The sequence below is a fragment of the Dendrobates tinctorius genome, unplaced genomic scaffold, assembly GCF_039654945.1.
Source record: "Dendrobates tinctorius isolate UK_male_01 unplaced genomic scaffold, ASM3965494v1 ptg000084l, whole genome shotgun sequence".
NCBI classification, from domain to species: Eukaryota; Metazoa; Chordata; class Amphibia; order Anura; family Dendrobatidae; genus Dendrobates; species Dendrobates tinctorius.
Genome location: NW_027361752.1, coordinates 3,218,708 through 3,238,446, shown reverse-complemented (window position 1 = coordinate 3,238,446; position 19,739 = coordinate 3,218,708). Strand labels below are relative to the sequence as shown.

Here is a 19,739-nt window from a genome sequence, read left to right as displayed (position 1 = left end):
TAAAACCTGCGCACGGCGCCACACTGGCGGATGCAGCCACTAGGTGCCTTGTGCTGGATGGCACAATATGGCACTGAGAGAGGTACTGTGACTAGGAAGCACTGTGGCACTAGGCTTAGCCACTACAAGGCGCTGACTTAAACTAAGATAACCCTACAACATGCGTGTCAAAGGGAAGGGGATTCATAATAAGTCATTCACCAAATCCATGCATCCATCATCACACACACAAGTTATAACACCTGTCTATCCTAGCGCATGGCCGAGAACCTTTTATAGCAGTGTCCTTCCGGGACCTTCCTGATGGTCCAATCCGAGCTGGAGAAGGACCTGAGCATGTGACCTCCGATCTCCAATGAGAGATCGTCCCACGGGCATGCTCAGTGGACCGAAAGGAGGACTTAGTCCCTGGAGTAGCTCGCTGCTGACCAGCATGCATTGCTATAGCTGGACCAGAGGTGGCAGCAGCAACCAAAGCCACAGAGCTGGTCTGAGCAGCCTCCTCTGTGGCCAGAGAGGAATGGGAGACTGCCGGAAGCAAGGCTCGGGATTCCTGCTGTGCAGCGACAGGAACCCGACGCCTAACAGGTCTCTTCTTATCCCCGCTCGGTGTTTTTAGAAACCTAAAGTGATTAAAAGACGTTCAAAAGCCTGAACAGCAAGTTGTTTTTACATAGACATGAATAGCAATGGTCTTCCAAGTGTGTTTTGAGCAATTTTTCAGGCATTTTTTGCAGCGGACCTGCTCGAAAAGATTCCTCGAAAAACTCTGTGTGAACAAACTCTAACACTTTTTCAAGCGTTGTATAAAAGTTGGTGACATTTCAACGGCAACCTTCACAGACGCCTCCACATAATAGACCTCAGCTCCTCTGTCAGGTCTCAAAGTTCCTTCTGCGCAGACGTACATTGTGTACAGAACTACAATTCCCGGCAGCCATCTCTTCGGCCGTGACACAAGATTACTGCTCTAGTACTACAGTTCCCGACAGGCTTTGCGGCTAACCCTGCCCCCTATAGGAGACGTGCGGAATGTCACTGTACATATATCGCTGTCACCTGGCAGCCCGGGTCTTGTCGTGCTGCCGGCTGTCATGTCTCTGCAGGTTGTGTTACGGGCCGGCCGGGCAGTGCGGGGTAGGCTGCCGCTGTCCTCCATGTGCGGCGGGGCCCGGGCAGTGCACGGCGCTGCTCTCCGCTCTTCTGCTCGCCCGTCTCTGCTGGTGGCTGCGGGCGCCGCGGTGACTGCCGGGCTGGTAGCGGGGTACAGTCATCTGCAGCGGGCGGACATGGCCTCGGTGGACCGCGGGGAGGATCTGGAAAAGCGCATCGCGGAGTTCATGGCCCCGCCGGTCACGGAGGTGGAGAGGCTGCGGCGGAGCGGGGCCGACATGAAGACCCGCATGGAGCTGCTCATCATGGAGACCCAGGCGGAGGTGTGCCGGGCGCTGGAGGCTGCGGACGGGGGAGCCGGCTTCACAGTGGATCGGTGGCAGAGAAGGGAGGGTGAGTGATGGAAGGGGAGAACTACAGGTGCCAGGCTGCTGCCCCCAATACCGCCGGGCGCACTACAGGTGCCAGGCTGCTGCCCCCGATACCGCCGGGCGCACTACAGGTGCCAGGCTGCTGCCCCCGATACCGCCGGGCGTACTACAGGTGCCAGGCTGCTGCCCCCGATACCGCCGGGCGTACTACAGGTGCCAGGCTGCTGCCCCCGATACCGCCGGGCGCACTACAGGTGCCAGGCTGCTGCCCCCGATACCGCCGGGCGCACTACAGGTGCCAGGCTGCTGCCCCCGATACCGCCGGGCGTACTACAGGTGCCAGGCTGCTGCCCCCAATACCGCCGGGCGTACTACAGGTGCCAGGCTGCTGCCCCCGATACCGCCGGGCGCACTACAGGTGCCAGGCTGCTGCCCCCGATACCGCCGGGCGCACTACAGGTGCCAGGCTGCTGCCCCCGATACCGCCGGGCGCACTACAGGTGCCAGGCTGCTGCCCCCGATACCGCCGGGCGCACTACAGGTGCCAGGCTGCTGCCCCCGATACCGCCGGGCGCACTACAGGTGCCAGGCTGCTGCCCCCGATACCGCCGGGCGCACTACAGGTGCCAGGCTGCTGCCCCCGATACCGCCGGGCGCACTACAGGTGCCAGGCTGCTGCCCCCGATACCGCCGGGCGCACTACAGGTGCCAGGCTGCTGCCCCCGATACCGCCGGGCGCACTACAGGTGCCAGGCTGCTGCCCCCGATACCGCCGGGCGCACTACAGGTGCCAGGCTGCTGCCCCCGATACCGCCGGGCGCACTACAGGTGCCAGGCTGCTGCTACCCGATACCGCCGGGCGCACTATAGGTGCCAGGCTGCTGCCACCGATACCGCCGGGCGCACTATAGGTGCCAGGCTGCTGCCACCGATACCGCCGGGTGCACTATAGGTGCCAGGCTGCTGCCACCGATACCGCCGGGCGCACTATAGGTGCCAGGCTGCTGCCACCGATACCGCCGGGCGCACTATAGGTGCCAGGCTGCTGCCACCGATACCGCCGGGCGCACTACAGGTGCCAGGCTGCTGTCCCCGATACCGCCGGGCGCACTACAGGTGCCAGGCTGCTGTCCCCGATACCGCCGGGCGCACTACAGGTGCCAGGCTGCTGTCCCCGATACCGCCGGGCGCACTACAGGTGCCAGGCTGCTGCTCCCCCCTACCACTGGCAAATGTACTACAGGTGCCAGGCTGCTGCTCTCTCCCCCCACCCCCTCCCACCACCGCTGGGCGTACTACAGGTGACAGACTGCTGCCCCCACTAGCGCCAGGAGTACTACAGGTGCCAGGCTGCTAACCCCCCACCACCGCCGGGCGTACTACAGGTGCCAGGCTGCGGGTCATGCACTTTGTACTTTGCCCCAGATTATGATGTTAGAGAATGTGAACTGTATCTAAGAAAATTCCTGAGCTTAGCACAGACCTCCACCCCATAGACCGCTGCTACCAATCATCAGCGTGGCTGTGGCCACCTTGTGTGCACATGGTGAAATGGATTTGTAGTGCGCCTCTGTGCCTCCATTACTGCCCTCACCTTTCCTCCTGTTCTCCTTGCAGGTGGTGGAGGAGTCAGCTGTGTCCTCCAGGATGGAAAGGTGTTTGAGAAAGCCGGAGTCAACGTGTCGGTGGTCCACGGCCACCTATCAGAGGAGTCCGTCCAGCAGATGAGGAGCCGCGGAAAGGAGCTGAAGACTAGAGATGGTAAATGGTGGACGCGCGGTACCCTGACGTCTTGGACCTGTGGTCACCGGTGTCATGTCTAGTACATTGCTGCTCTGTACTTCCGGAGCGGAGGGCGCAGACAGGGAGCGTGGTCCTGTGGGGTCACAGATGTCTACACAGAGCCGACCTCTGATATTAGTGCCCACCTATCTCTACTGTAGGAGGGAGGTAACCGGCAGACGCCCGCTCTCCACAGACATCGAGAGTCATGTGGTCTCATGAGACGCACCGTGTGTCCTCCAGTCATGAGGGTATGGGGGGGTGCATACAAGGCAGAGAGACCTAGAGGAGGAGGAGAGAAGACGACCACTTTATATTCTGCAGTGAGGAACTGTCAGTACTATGATTGCTGTGTGATACCCCCAGAACAAGATCCACTGTCTCATGCTCCTCCTTACACTCTGTGCAGCTGTTACTCATTGTGCAATCTACTGTTCAAATTATTACATCCCACACCTACGTAGGATTGGGTGTACACCCCTACCACGCTACGGGGGGCTTCCTCTACATGCATGGCCCACCCCATCTAATTTTAGAGGATCTTTCAGAAGTGAACCAGTCTTGTGCCTTTCTTTAAATTCGTGACTGCATGGGCCGATGCAGGGTTCCCTGAAATAGTTGTTGGATGCACGTCTGTCAGACCTTTACAAGATGTCCCATAAATATCTGGGATAGGAATTTCCCCTTTTATTCCAGATCTGGCCACATGTGTACTGGAGAGCCCGGCTCCATGTGTCCTGTACTGTATAATATGGGGTGACCCCATGCACCGTTCCCTGCTGGAACCTCAGGACACAGGAGCCTTTTTTGGGTTTAGTGAGAAGATCTTTTAGAATGCCATAAATCGGTGGTGGGAAGTTAGTCTTGTGGCAAAGTGAGCACTAATGGGGGACCACTAGATGCCCACTGCTTCCCTGAGTAGGACGGGTGCCGGTGCCTGTAGATGTCCCGTCCTTGACCCAGCTCGCCTTCCCATACAGAATGGATTATCCCTTTAACTACCAAAAGCTCAGCAACGTGATAACCTTATTCTGCGCACATGTGATGCAACGTGAAGATCCTGTACTGTGCAATTTGTAAAAAAAAAAAAAAAAAAAATTAATGAACATTTTTGAAGATGTCATGGCTGTATCTATAGGGTGCCGGTATCATTCTGCTTTCTCACTATAAACCGTCGTGTGGGACCCTCTCTGTATGGCAGAGCGTCACGTGGTCAGCTGTTGTAACCTGTGTCCTGGTTGGGCACCAGTAGGTAATCCGTATACCCATGAGCAGGCCTCCTGCTCATCTCTGGTCACTTTATTGGGTGTTTTTCTAATGTTTGGCTCTGATGTTTTTATTTTATCTATATATTTTAGGTAAACTGCCCTTCTGTGCCATGGGAGTCAGCTCTGTCATCCACCCCAAGAATCCGCACGTTCCCACCATTCACTTTAACTACAGATACTTTGAAATTGAGGATGCCGATGGTGAGTATGAAGAAACCTTGTGATGTGTGGAAACTTAAGTTTTTGTTTTTTTTCTCAACTGTAAACTAATATGAAGAGTGGCCGCACTGTTTTTTTTTTTTTTTTTTTTTTTTTTATAGATATGAAGTATATTGCATGGATATATAGATCTATATAATGAAGGACGTGATCTTTAGATGCTTCTATGATGCTATGATCTCCCTCGGACATGACCGAATAGTCAATTACTAATTCCACCCAATGCCATAGTAAAGCATTGGACCCTCACATTGGTGGTGGGGCGTTCAAGGGGCTTATTGAGGAAGCCCCACTACTATTTCAAGCGTCCCTGTGCCTGCATGTCCCCTTTTGCTAATTTCTTCACGGCAGGCTACATTCTCAAAAAAAAATAAAATTGTTTTCTGCTCTTCAGTCACTATTGGGCTGTGTGCACACACAGCCAATAAATCCGCTGTAAAAAAACGCTAAAAATAAGCTTCCCATTCATTTCTATGCATTTTGCACTTTTTGTGCATATTGTTGCGTTTTTTTTACCGCGAAAAAACAGCTTCGTGGTAAAAAACCGCAGCATGCTCATTAATTTTGCGGATTTTTCCGCATTTCTGGCCATTTCTATGGGTCTGGAACCACGCAGAAAAAAAGTGCGGTTTCTGGGAAGGGAGTCCGGTTTTTATGCAGAAATTTTCTGCTATGTGTGCACATAGCCTTACATTGGGTGACCAGCTTAACATGAAAAATTTGGGGAAAGGTCCTCTTTATGTGGCTACCTGTCTGGTGGTCATTTAACAGCCTATTTTAGACAGGCTGGCAGCAGTTCCATGTGCACAGATCGATTCGTAGTAGATATTCTGTGTGCATTGACTGTCGTTGTTCTCAGCAGCACATCACCTGTTTACATAGGATGATGTGCTACCGAGAACAGTATTTTTTAAGCAAGCTCAGGCTAGGACACCATGGTGGGCATATGGCATACAGTTATACATTAGGAGCTTTTGCCAGTGTATTCTGTAAATTGCCAGTAGACCCCCATTCGCTAGATGGAGGCCAAAAGCGCATTATTCTGGCTTGCTCTGGTGTCTACAGAGGGCCCCCACAAAGAAGCATATACCATGCCCTATACAGCGGGTCTCTATGGTGGACGGACCCTCAGCATCTATCCTGGCAGTGGCCGCTGTCTGGCACATGTCCTGTATGTATGCTCCCAATAGTGGGCACAAATGTAGTGTGGAGTGAGCATTAGAGATGATTGGCAGCAGCCTATGTCCACCGTCCGATCATCAGGTAACGTACTTTCATAGGAGGGCTTGCGCACACTAAGTGGCTGGTGTGAACGCAGCCTTACACTCTGGGTGACTTGTGTTTTTTTTTTTTTTTTTTTAGCTCATTGCATCTGATCGTTTTCTTGAAATATTAATGTTGGTGACTGATGTTTGCTAGACTCTCACGATTGACTTATTTTCTTACCTTAGGTAAGAAGCAGTGGTGGTTTGGCGGTGGGACAGACCTGACGCCGACGTATCTGAACCAGGAGGATGTGGTACATTTCCATCAGACCCTGAAGGAGGCATGTGATAAACACAATCCGGGGTTCTACCCGAAGTTCAAGAAGTGGTACGTGACCAACGCTCTCCTATGAGACGTAGCCAAGCATGTCACGTCTGACTACATGGCTGCTGATGCCTTCTTTCCGTGCTCTCTGACATGCTTCGCTGCCCGGCGTTATATGCCAGTCCTCCTAATAGAGCACCAGTATGTTGCACTGTGAACATTATGAAGCCTGGACACTCCTGCTCTGCCTTTTCTACAATGATGTTTTATCTCAAGCAGGGCCGTCTGTCCAGGGAGATAATGACTAGCAGACACCCCGGGCCTTTCTGATAGTGAGGGCGGGGCTTTATGGTAAGACACACAGAATGCTGACCCCTGGTATCACGTAACACCCTGATCAGGGTGTGCGAGGAGGGGCTCTGTACCACCCACCCCACTGGGCTGCAGAGGGGCGAGTAGATCACACCAAGAACACATTACTATATGTCTGTCATAAAGTGACACTGAACCTAAGGCCTCATTCACACATCCATTTATTCTACTTGGGCTGGGGGGCTAAATTCCTGGAACGTTCAAGGTCCATTTATCCCTCCATCCAAAAATTAAAAAACTGTAAATCTCTAGTATCTGCTTTAGGGCTCATCTTGTACCCAAAACTTGTTTATTTGGCCACTCATCTTCTGACCCGGAGATACAGGGCCCCGTAATATGTCATTGATCTCTCTATGATCAGTGAATTTATGGGACTAGTGTCAGGACTTCACGTTGTGAGTTTGCAGTAACACAACACGCAGCAGGGATTTATCGATCATCTTCGGTCTCTCCCCTCCATTACTGAGGACTCTTGTCTTTTCAGGTGTGACGATTACTTCTTCATCAAGCATCGCGGTGAACGCAGAGGGGTCGGTGGCATTTTCTTTGATGATCTGGACTCCCCATCAAGAGACGAACTTTTCCAGTTTGTGAAGAGTTGTGCGAAGGCCGTGGTGCCGTGTTACATCCCCATCGTGAATAAGCACAAGAATGACGCCTTCAGCCCGGAGGAGAAGATGTGGCAGCAGCTGCGCAGAGGACGGTGAGCATCATACGAGCGGGGACTAGTCACCCGGTCACGAGTGTGCGCCTTTTCCCTTCTTTTATTCCCCTGAGTATTCATTTTTTTTTTTTTTTTTTTTTTTCCTTCTGTTTTCCGAAAATCCACCGTAGTCAAAGAAAATAGCACTTCATTATGTTTATATTGTACTTTACAAGGGGGTGTTGCTTACAGTAATTATGCAGAGCAGCCTAAAGATACGCCACTGCAGGATCCTGTAAGCCACGCCCCATTGGTAAAGATCACACAAAATGCACACTGAATAAAAAGGCCCATATCTCTGGAACCATATGGCGGATTTTAGAAAAACAAAAGATAGAATAATCAGGAGAGCAGCGGGAACGCGGTAAGAGCACAAGCTGGCCACTTTTGATCTGGTGACAAGTCCTCCTTAAAGCCATTTTATTACAGATTAAGACAGTGCAAGCAACTTAACATATCCTATTTGTAAGGTCTGTGCTGTTTTGTACAATGGTAAAGCCGCACAGCTCGACCAGCCTTCCTTCATGGACACATGGCACCCTCTTGCATCGAGTGGCCTCTGGTACAGGGGCGTGTGACCTGATGCTAATAGTGATTGCCCTACATGTATAGTGTACAGAATGTATGTGCTTTACTAGCAATCAGTGTCTAGCTACCGGACTGTCGCTGTATCGGCTCCATATTATTATAATGACAGGGAGCAGTGCACAGTCAATAAAATACGCACCAGTTTATCTGATCCCGATCTGTTTGGAAGAGATCTATGGTACAGTTGTACAGTGTCATGTGCTGTAGCGAATGGGGGATCTAGATCGGTCCTCCAGCAGTCTCCTATGCACACCAGCCATTACATTTACATACTGAGTGATAAGTATATATACTCGAGTATAAGCCGAGGCACCTTATTGACTCAAGTATAATCTGGTCATGCGTGGCCCCCTCGTCCTTACCCTGGCATGTCTGGCCCCCTTGTCGCTACCCAGGCATGCATGGACCACATCTGAAAACCATTATATAAAAAAAAAAAAATTACCCTCTCTGTGCTCCCTCGCAGCGTCTTGTTCTGGTGAGAGCAGCTGCAGCAGACAGGTGATCACGTGTGCCCACTACATAAGGGAATTAATATTCACTGCCCTCCTTGCCTATAGGCGTGGAGGGCAGTGAATATTCATTCCCTTAAGTAGCGGGCACACGTGACCACTCGTCCGCTGTTGGAAGCCGACAACTGCAACTACTGTGTCTGCTATTACAGAGAAATGAATATTTACTGTGAGCGGAGTGAATATTCATTTCTTTTTAGCAGCAGGCACAGGTTTTAGCCGCAGCAGCCGGCTCCTGCCTCCTGTGACCCGCTGCTCTGCTGCTCCCCCTCCGTCTTCTGGGACCCTCAATTGCGTATAAGCTAAGGGGGCTTTTTCAGCACAAAAAAAAAATGTGCTGGGAAAACTTGGCTTATACTCGAGTATATACGTTCTATAGATGGATACATAAATCCTCTGTGCCCACCGCCCAGGTACAAGGTAGACTTTTATAGGATTAGGACCACAGTGCAACTTGGGTCTTGCAAAATCAAATCATGTGCAAAAAATAGTTGTGATGTTTATCTGCAACTTGCACTGATGCGTTATTACAATGTCGCATTAAATGTAGAAACTGCAATTCCACACAAACTAATGTCACACACGACTGATGTTGAACTCTGCTAGAAAAGGGGCTTGTGATCACTAACCGGGCTTGGACTGTCGTGGCTCAGTAACAAGACAACATTCAGGATCTGTACGGGTGATGTGGCGGAGGATCCTCTGACCTGTATTCATAGATCATTGCCTTTTATGACTTGATCTGACGTTGGGTGGCAATGTCCTGACAATCCGCATCCTGGATGTAAACACTAGGGGGCGCTCAAGTACAATTCTACAAATTGTGAGTCCTCTGTGTTTGCAGTGGAGATCTCTTGGCCTCTGCTACATGTAAATGGATAGGAGACGTCCCCTGATAGGAGTAAATCTGGAGCGAGACAGATATACTGTGCTGCACCCACGTTGGAGAAGACAGGCTGAGTAAATGAACGTGTTTGGACTCACATTGGGAAACTTTTTTTTTTTTTTTTTTTTTTTTGTTCGCTATCCTTTTCCGTTATCCATAATATTCCTTATTGTGGAGAATGCTGAAAAACTCATCTCATCTCTGACTTTTCACCTTCTTGCTTTTAATGCGTGATAAAGCTGTATTAATAACACCATTTTGTCTTCTGAATCCCAGATATGTGGAGTTTAATCTGGTTTACGACAGAGGTACCAAGTTCGGGCTTGCAACTCCCGGCTCTAGGATTGAGAGCATTCTTATGTCACTGCCGCTCACCGCCAGGTAGGTATTTATCACTGTCTGTTTGTCTGATAAGAAAGCGGTTCAGTAGTATGCACCGTGGAAACGCACAAGTCTGCAAGAAGCTGTATACACCAAACTACATTGTTATAAAAAAAAAGTACAATTACTAAGTATACAAGCAAATGGTGCCAAAGTATATAACTTGGGTTACAAACGCCATTATTATGGTTCAGAAAATTGTGCAAAGATGGCAAGTTCATAATCAACCAAACCATGCAAAGATAAAGAGCTATAAGAAAGAAGGCCGGATGGCACAAAATGGATCTACCGTATTTATTTTTTTTACACCATCTTGCCAAAATCTATATAAATATTTTCCTCTGTGTGAACTCCTATCTGAACTGCCTCTTAAATTGTTGTAATAGTCTGACAGAATTAGTTATTTGCGGTTGCTAAGCAGCTAATTCTTAAACAAGTTGTCCACTACTTGGACCATTTCTTCTCATACCCCTCGCTTGGCTCTCATAAAATAACAAAGCCTATACTCTCCTGCAGTGTCGGCGCCGTTCCCACAGTGTCGGCACTCGCTCTCTCTGTGACTCTTGTGCGGTGTTGTGACACGTGACGCCGACACCCAATTGGTGCTGGCATCACTGTCCCTGCCTCCTGTCGAATTGAGCAGGAACAGGAAGTCTGAGATCATTTGCAGCCCGGACTTCCTCCTCGTGTTCGATTTGTCAGAAGGAGGAGACAGTGGCGCTGATTGGGCGCCGGGGTCACATGTCACCACACCGCACGGCACCACCAGGAAGAGCGAGTGCCGACACCGTGGGAGCGGTACCAGCACAGGAGGTGAGTAAAGGCTTTATTATTTTATGGGGGTAAAACATTTTGATTAGGAAGGGGTTGTCTTAGTAGTGGACAACCCCTTTTAGCCTCTTTGGCAAAAAAAAAATGCAACTGTTTCTTAATAAATGAATTTACCCCCAGGACAGGCTTGTAACATCTTTTCCAGGTCACCACCTGACTGCACACTGGAGGACGTCCTTCTCATCCGTAGTGGGACAGGAAACCACGAGAGTTTAAAAGGATCCTCCCCTTCCCATCCCTCAGTGATTTCACAAAGTAACACCTCTGGATGGATGCAAACATAGACTTTATTTAAACCAACATTCTTCATACATATGTTACATCACAAACAGAGAGCACAGAATGACAATTGTGCAGAAATATCCTGCAGTAAAACATATACCAGTAGTCAGCAAGTGCTGATAAAAAGATAACAAATACAGGGTATTTAGTCGATACGCTTTTTTGAAAAAAAATGTATACCAAGCTGCTCCACCGTGTCAAGGTAACCCCTATTGAAGCAGTCCCTATCTAATGTATTTAAAACCTGAATCCAGTTTTTTCCGTGCCTATGCATGATTTGAGAGACCCTACCCCTCTCTTGTGTGACATGCACATAAAGAGCTGGCTTACACCACGTGCCCATACCAGGAAGTGCCTGTCTTCATCCTGTTCATTTAGACACTGTTCACATGTTCAGGTTTTAAATACATTAGATAGGGACTGCTTCAATAGGGGTTACTGTTATGATTGAGTCACCGTAGGAGGCAAAAACAGAAATGCTAGCTAAGTCCAGAAAACCAGAGAAGTTGGCAGCTATCGGATTGCAGACCCCTGAACCTATCAACACAACTAGCAGTAGCCGTGGGGGGTTCCTACGATGCCCTAGACCCCTCGATCACAGCCGGAGAACTAAATAGGCCTAAAGAAAGAAAGGGGAAATCTAAACTGCCCCAGAGCAGACCCCAAAGCAATAGGCAGCCCCAACATATAATGACGGTGAAGCAAGATGAAAACACTAACACAGACAGAAAGATAGACTGAGCAAAGACGGAGCCCAAGCTAACTACATAGGAAAGGACAGGAAGGCTGCTGTCTGCAATCCGTGAAAAACCCTATGAAAATAAGAGCCAACAGACTGACAGTGAAAAAGGCCCTGAAGACGCTAGGCTTCAAAAAGCTATGTCAGTACTCAGGAATATTCTGAAGACAGAGCAAAAGGCAAAAGGAGATTCAGCTCACCCCAGCAGGGAATGGCAGAATCCAGAAAAGCAAGGAAAACAAAATACAAATGCAACAGGCAAAGCAAAAAACATAGCTTTAGGGGAGCAGGAATCAGACTGGTGTCCTAGAAGTCCACAGAGAAATCACCCGCAGGGCAGAAGGGCGTCGGCAGCCTTATATCCAGTCCGTGACTCCACTCAGCCAGTCATCCTCATTAGACTCAGGTGCCTGATAATCAGGCTCATTACCTTCCTTTACCAGAATAGGGAGTTCACAAGAACTCAGTGACGAAGGGGAAAATGAACTCACAACAGTACCTCCCCCTTGAGGAGGGGTCACCGAACCCTCAACCACGCCACCAGGGCGATCAGGGTGAGCCCGATGAAAGGCACGCACCAATCTTTTGGCATGAATATCAGAGGCAGAGACCCAGGAATTATCCTCCTGACCATAACCCTTCCACTTAACCAAATACTGGAGTCTCCGTCTAGCCAAACGGGAATCCAGTATTTTCTCTACCTCATATTCCATGTTACCTTCAACCAATACAGGGTCTGGAGGTGCCACCCCAGGAACAACTGGTTCAACAAACCTCTTCAACAAGGACTTATGGAACACATTATGGATTTTAAATGTGACAGGAAGAGACAAACGAAAAGAGACCGGATTAATAATCTCCAAAATCTTGTAAGGTCCAATAAATCTAGGCTTAAACTTAGGAGAAGCCACCTTCATAGCAATATTTTTTGATGATAACCACACCATATCACCAATCTTAAACTGGGGACCAATGGTACTATGTCGATTGGAAAACCGCTGGGCCTTTTCCTGGGAGAGAGAGAACTTATCCACCACTTGGTCCCAGATCTGGTGCATTCTCTCCACCACAGTGTCAACACCTGGGCAGGCAGAAGGCTCCACCTGCCCTGAAGAAAATCGCGGATGAAACCCAAAGTTACAAAAAAAAGGTGACATCAAAGTGGCAGAACTAGCTCTATTATTTAAAGCAAATTCGGCCAAGGGCAAAAATGAAACCCAATCATCCTGATCAGCGGAAATAAAACATCTTAAATACGATTCCAAGGTCTGGTTTGTTCTCTCTGTCTGCCCATTGGTCTGGGGGTGAAAAGCAGAGGAGAAGGACAACTGAATTCCCAGCTTGGAACAGAAAGTCCTCCAAAATCTAGACACAAACTGAACTCTGTCAGATACAATGTTCTCAGGAATCCCGTGTAAGCGAACCACCTGTTGCAAAAACAGGGGCACCAACTCAGAGGAAGATGGCAACTTAGGGAGTGGTACAAGATGAACCATCTTAGAGAACCTATCACAAATCACCCAAATAACAGTCATTCTTTGAGAGACCGGCATATCAGAGATGAAATCCATTGAAATATGGGTCCATGGCCTCCTGGGGACCGGCAAAGGCATCAACAACCCACTAGAGCGAGAACAAGATTTAGACCGGGAGCAAGTCCCACAGGACTGCACAAAATTCCTGACATCATGAGACAAGGTGGGCCACCAAAAAGAGCGACTCACCAGATCTCTAGTACCAAAAATACCTGGATGACCAGCCAATGCAGAGCAATGAACTTCAGACATCACTCTCTTCTTCCACTGGTCAGGAACATACAACTTTCCACTGGGACAACGCTCAGGTTTGTCCTCCTGGAACTCTTGCAGCGCAAGTCTCAAATCGGGCGAGATGGCAGAAAGAACTACCCCTTCGCCTAAGATGGTAGCAGGTTTGGTCACCACAGGAGAATCAGCAAAGAAACTCCTAGAGAGGGCGTCTGCCTTGACATTCTTAGTTCCAGGAAGAAAAGAGACCACAAAATCAAAACGTGTAAAAAAACAAGGCCCACCTAGCCTGTCTAGGGTTCAAGCGTTTAGCCGACTCTAGGTAAATCAAATTCTTGTGGTCAGTGAGGACCACAACTTGATGTTTAGCTCCCTCAAACCAATGTCTCCACTCCTCAAATGCCCATTTCATGGCCAACAGTTCCCGATTCCCCACATCATAGTTACGTTGAGATGGAGAGAACTTTCGGGAAAAGAAAGCACAGGGATTCATTTTAGATGTCACAGGATCCTTTTGGGACAAAACAGCTCCTGCACCAATCTCAGAAGCATCCACCTCTACCTGGAACGGGAGTGAGACATCAGGTTGCCGCCAAACCGGGGCGGAGGTAAATCTTCACTTCAGCTCCTGAAAGGAAGCAACAGCCTCCGGAGACCAATTCAACACATCAGCACCCTTCTTAGTCAGATCAGTCAATGGCTTGGCAATACTAGAAAATTTTGCTACAAATTTCCGATAAATTAGCAAAACCCCAAAACTTCTGGAGGGCCTTCAAAGAAGTGGGCTGAACCCAATCATAAATGGCCTGTACCTTGGCCGGGTCCATTTCAATAGTAGACGGAGACAAAATAAATCCCAAAAATGAAATCCTCTGTACTCCAAAAAGGCGTTTCGATCCTTTGACATACAGGGAATTCTCCCTCAAGATCCGGAACACAGTCCGAATATGTTCCACATGAGAATCCCAATCCTTGGAGAAGATCAAAATATCATCCAGATAGATAATCAAAAATTTATCCACAAAGTCTCGGAATATATCGTTCATGAAGCACTGGAAGACAGAAGGGGCATTAGTGAGCCCAAAAGGCATCACCAGGTACTCAAAATGTCCCTCCGGAGTATTAAACGCCATCTTCCATTCATCCCCCTGCTTAATGCGGATAAGATTATACGCCCCCCTGAGGTCAAGCTTGGTAAACCAACAAGCACCTCTAACTCTAGAGAATAGATCCGAAATCAGGGGTAGCGGATACTGATATTTAATAGTAATTTTATTGAGGGCACGATAATCAATACAAGGCCTTAAGGAACCATCCTTTTTGGCCACAAAAAAAAAAGGCACCTAAGGGTGAAGAGGATGGTCTAATATGACCCTTCTCCAACGCCTCCTTAATATAGGACCGCATAGCCTCGTGCTCGGGTATAGATAAGTTGAAGAGCTGACCCTTGGGAAATTTACACCCCGGGCTTAGTTCAATTGCACAGTCATAACTCCTATGAGGAGGCAAGGACGCAGACTCATTCTCACTAAATACATCATAAAAGTCCGCCAAATAGTCAGGAACATCATGCGCCTGAGGAGAGGTGGAAAAAACCGGAGCCTCACTAAAGGCACACCGACAACCCCAACTCACCACAGACACAGATTTCCAATCCAAAACTGGATTATGAATTTGCAACCAGGGAAACCCCAGAACAACGGCATCATGCAGACCATGCAACACCAAAAATCTGCAATTTTCTTGATGGTCTGGGGCGACCCGCATGACCACCTGGGTCCAAAACTGAGGTTTATTTTTAGCCAAAGGAGTAGCATCAATCCCCCTCAAAGGGATAGGCGTCTGCAGATGTGTCATCGGAAATCCACAACGTTTAGCAAAATCCAAGTCCATTAGGTTTAGCGCTGCTCCCGAATCCACAAAAGCCTTGGCGGAAAATGTGGACAGGGAGCAGATCAGAGTAATTGCCAGAAGAAACTTAGGTTGAACACCACCAACAGAAAACGTGTGTGCAAAACATTTCTCTCGTTTAGGACAAACAGAAATAATATGCGAGGCATCTCCACAAAAAAAACACAGCTTATTACGCCTTCTGAACTCCTGACGTTGCGCCTTAGACAAAACTCTATCACATTGCATAGGTTCAGACGTCTGTTCAACCGGTGGCAACACCTCTCGTGCAATCCTGCGTTCACGCAAACGCCGACCAACCTGAATGGCTAATGACATAGAATCGTCCAGACCAGAGGGAACAGGAGATCCCACCATAGTATCTTTTATGGCTTTTGACAAACCCTTCCGAAAGAGAGCAGCCGAGGCATTATCATTCCAGGTAGTAAGGACCGCCCACTTTCGGAACTTTTGACAGTACAACTCTGCAGAATCTCGACCCTGGTTCAATGCCAACAGGGTCTTTTCAGCCTGATCAATAGCATTAGGTTCGTCATACAACAACCCCAAAGCTTGAAAGAATGCGTTCACATTAGTCAGAATAGGATCATCTGGTTTCAAAGAAAACGCCCAATCCTGGGGATCGCCACGCAGCAAAGAGATGACGATTTTAACCTGCTGCGCGGAGCTCCCTGACTAGTTAGGCTTCAAGGCAAAAAATAATTTACAATTATTTTTGAAACTCAAAAATTTAGATCGATCCCCAAAAAATACATCAGGTGTAGGGATCTTTGGTTCAACAGCATGCGAATGAGCAAGGTAGGCGGAAATTCCCCGTACTTCCGCAGCGAGCTGCTCCACACGATCAGACAATTGCTTTATCTCCATTGAGAGAAAAAAAAATTCCCCCTATGGCCTCAGAGATATAGAGGAAAGAATATACACACACCCTCTTTTTTTTTTTTTTTTTTTTTTAGCACAATTCTTTCCTGCTATTGAGTACCCTAGGATCTGTGGTATGGCGGGTGATTCTGTTATGATTGAGTCACCGTAGGAGGCAAAAACAGAAATGCTAGCTAAGTCCAGAAACCCAGAGAAGTTGGCAGCTATCGGATTGCAGACCCCTGAACCCATCAACACAACTAGCAGTAGCCGTGGGGGGTTCCTACGATGCCCTAGACCCCTCGATCACAGCCGGAGAACTAAATAGGCCTAAAGAAAGAAAGGGGAAATCTAAACTGCCCCAGAGCAGACCCCAAAGCAATAGGCAGCCCCCAACATATAATGACGGTGAAGCAAGATGAAAACACTAACACAGACAGAAAGATAGACTGAGCAAAGACAGAGCCCAAGCTAACTACATAGGAAAGGACAGGAAGGCTGCTGTCTGCAATCCGTGAAAAACCCTATGAAAATAAGATCCAACAGACTCACAGTGAAAAAGGCCCTGAAGACGCTAGGCTTCAAAAAGCTATGTCAGTACTCAGGAATATTCTGAAGACAGAGCAAAAGGAGATTCAGCTCACCCCAGCAGGGAATAGCAGAATCCAGAAAAGCAAGGAAAACAAAAACAAATTACAAATGCAACAGGCAAAGCATAAAACTTAGCTTTAGGGGAGCAGGAATCAGACTGGTGTCCTAGAAGTCCACAGAGAAATCACCCGCAGGGCAGAACGGCGTCGGCAGCCTTATATCCAGTCCGTGACTCCACTCAGCCAGTCATCCTCATTAGACTCAGGTGCCTGATAATCAGGCTCATTACCTTCCTTTACCAGAATAGGGAGTTCACAAGACCTCAGTGACGAAGGGGAAAATGAACTCACAACAGGTTACCTTGACACGGTGGAGAAGCTTGGTATACGTTTTTTTGCAAAACGTATCGACTAAATACCCTGTATTTGTTATCATCTTTTTATCAGCACTTGCTGACTACTGGTATATGTTTTACTGCAGGATATTTCTGCACAATTGTCATTCTGTGTTCTCTGTTTGTCATGTAACATGTGTATGAAGAATGTTGGTTTAAATAAAGTCTATGTTTGCATCCATCCAGAGGTGTTACTTTGTGAAATCACTGAGGGATGGGAAGGGGAGGATCCTTTTAAACTCTCGTGGTTTCCTGTCCCACTACGGATGAGCAGGACGTCCTCCAGTGTGCTGTCAGGATGGATTCCTGGAAACACAATTACCGGTAGGTCTAATTACCGTTTTTTTTGTTTTCTCAGATGGGAATACATGCATGTGCCTCCTTCAGAGTCGCGGGAGGCAGAGATCCTCAAAGTTCTGCGGGAACCCAAAGACTGGGTGCATTAATTATCTCAGGGACGGCAGACACTATGCCATAACCGGAAGAAGGAACAAAGGAGTCTTGTCATGAGGAGAAATCTGTGTTCCTTCTTCCTTTTTATACGTGCCTTACCTGTCTTAGTGCGCTGCTTTTTTTTTTTTTTTTTTTTTTTCCCTTTCTTTTGCTGCTGGACTCGTTTTCTGGGATTCATCCATAAACTGGACCAGGCTGGAGATAATTGATGTGTGACGACCATGATGTAGCATTTCTATCAAATCTTATACATATTATTTCTTTATAGACCTGATCATTTCAGTACTACAATTCCCAGTGTGTCCTGTAAATCGAAGGGAGTTGTTGTACAATAGCCGGAGAGCCATCGGTTGGAGACCAGTGCACTAGATCTTAAAATATTAAAGGGATTCTCCTGATACAAATGCTCTAATTTCCCGGGGGCTAGATTCTGATAAAATATCAAAGGAAATCCTACTCGCCTGCTGTCACACTCTATGGTCAGCTCTGGAAGCGATGACCACGCAATTCAACCAGCCCCAAGACCCCGACAGCTTGTGAATAGCTGCATTGATTAATGCGCGTCAGCAGAAAAACCTCCAGTTGATGCGCGGTTCAAATCACCTGATCGCTGCCGCCTTTCGCAAACCACAGTGGTCCTACGGCTGGTTGAATTGTGTGGCTTCCAGTGCCGTCATAGACAACGTAGCGGACGGTGCTGGATCCAGGTTGGTGACTGCTGGTGAATATGATTTATTTTGATATTTTTACAGGATCCAACCCGAAGGTAAAGAGTGCCTTTTGCGCAGACAACCCCTTTACATGTAATATTTTATAATCCGTTGGAATAGGAGTATTTTGCTCTGGACATTACAGGGAGCAGAGTTGGGTAATAAAATTACAAGGGATTGTGCTTTGTATCTGCCATGAAATACCAGGCCTTTACAAATGGGGTGGGCTAAAGGTAATCTGTCACCGTGTTTTTTTTTTTTTTTTTTTTTTTTTTTTTTTGCTACGGTACCTTATCGAGAATGAAGAGACCCTGATTCCAATGATGTATCACTTCGCTTACTGGGTGCAACAGCTGCGATACAATCAGAGTTTTTAGATGCAGCAGAGCTGAGAAAGCTAACCCCGCCCACACGGCCACTGATTAGCAGCTTTCTGTGGACACTTTATTAACAGCTACTAATCTGTGCTGGGGGCGGGGTTGGACCAGGAGGCACACAACACCTCTAGTCCTGCAGTGATAATCTCTTGCTGTTAAAACTGTGTAGGCTGTGTGCTGTTTCAATACAATAAGTGACACATCGCAGTAATCAGGGTCTCCGACTACATAGTAAAAACCTGCTGATAGATTCCCTGTAAACTGTACTGTGACGTCTGAGCTGATGTCATAAATTTGGGTTTTTAATAAATGATTTAATCCTCATTACTGCCACCCTGTCTATCCCCCTTTCTGGCATGGCCAGTTGATGACTGTGCAGTCAGTCGGTGGCCACAATCGCTGTAACACACGCTGCTCCACATGTATGTCTTTTACTTTCAGATATGAAATCGTCAAAAAATATTCTGTCTCTGAACATCGGCCAATGTTTTCTTATTGGTTCTTCCATGTTCTGTGTGTATGTGCTGCTTGCAGTGTTATTAGTCGAGGCATTGCACTTCTGAGCAGCGTTCTTGAGTTTCCCCGCTGTTGCTTCTCTGCTGCAGTTGTTTTCTTCCGGTCTTCTGTGTCTGCTGCTTTCCCTGCGAGAGATCTTCATCTTCTGCGCTCCAAGAGAATGAGATGATACTGAATTTTATATGTAATTGTGCACTGATGATTTGGCATCTTCACAGTCCGAATCTGATTTTTATACTTTTGTATTTATTTTGATCAGGAAAGTACAGCAGGTAACATTTGTTATAATAAATGAAATAAAATATTTTATGACCAATCAAAATGAGACTTTGTTACTTGTAGAATATGAATTTACTACAAATTCCAATGAACTCTGCAATATTCCTAAAAGAAGCTTTTCGGGATTAGAAGAACATGGCTGGTAGTTTTCAAAAACAGTGTCACCCCTGTCCACAGCTTGTGCATAATATTACAGCTCAGCACCGGTAACATCAGTGGTGTGAAGGAAAGTGGGCATGAACACCTAACTAAGCACGACTTTATCGATCACCCACGACAGCACCACGAGAGAGGAAATCCATCT

At 47.8% G+C, this 19,739-nt stretch overlaps 1 protein-coding gene across 1 annotated transcript; it reads left to right on the top strand.

Moving 5' to 3' along the window:
* Nucleotides 1-1,006: 1,006 nt before the first annotated feature.
* On the top strand, nt 1,007-19,478 carry CPOX (coproporphyrinogen oxidase). The gene is made up of 7 exons (XM_073584404.1): nt 1,007-1,506; nt 3,102-3,245; nt 4,625-4,735; nt 6,205-6,346; nt 7,140-7,358; nt 9,621-9,725; nt 17,459-19,478. The coding sequence occupies exons 1-7, from the start codon at nt 1,095-1,097 to the stop codon at nt 17,544-17,546; spliced, it is 1,221 nt and encodes a 406-aa protein (XP_073440505.1). The 5' UTR covers nt 1,007-1,094; the 3' UTR covers nt 17,547-19,478.
* Nucleotides 19,479-19,739: the final 261 nt, after the last annotated feature.

Coding starts and splice junctions, on each gene's coding strand:
- CPOX (XM_073584404.1), top strand. CDS start 1,095: ATGTCTCTGCAGGTTGTGTTACGGGCCGGCCGGGCAGTGCGGGGTAGG. Junction 3,246..4,624: donor GGAGCTGAAGACTAGAGATG/GTAAATGGTGGA, acceptor TATATATTTTAG/GTAAACTGCCCTTCTGTGCC. Junction 9,726..17,458: donor TCACTGCCGCTCACCGCCAG/GTAGGTATTTAT, acceptor TTGTTTTCTCAG/ATGGGAATACATGCATGTGC.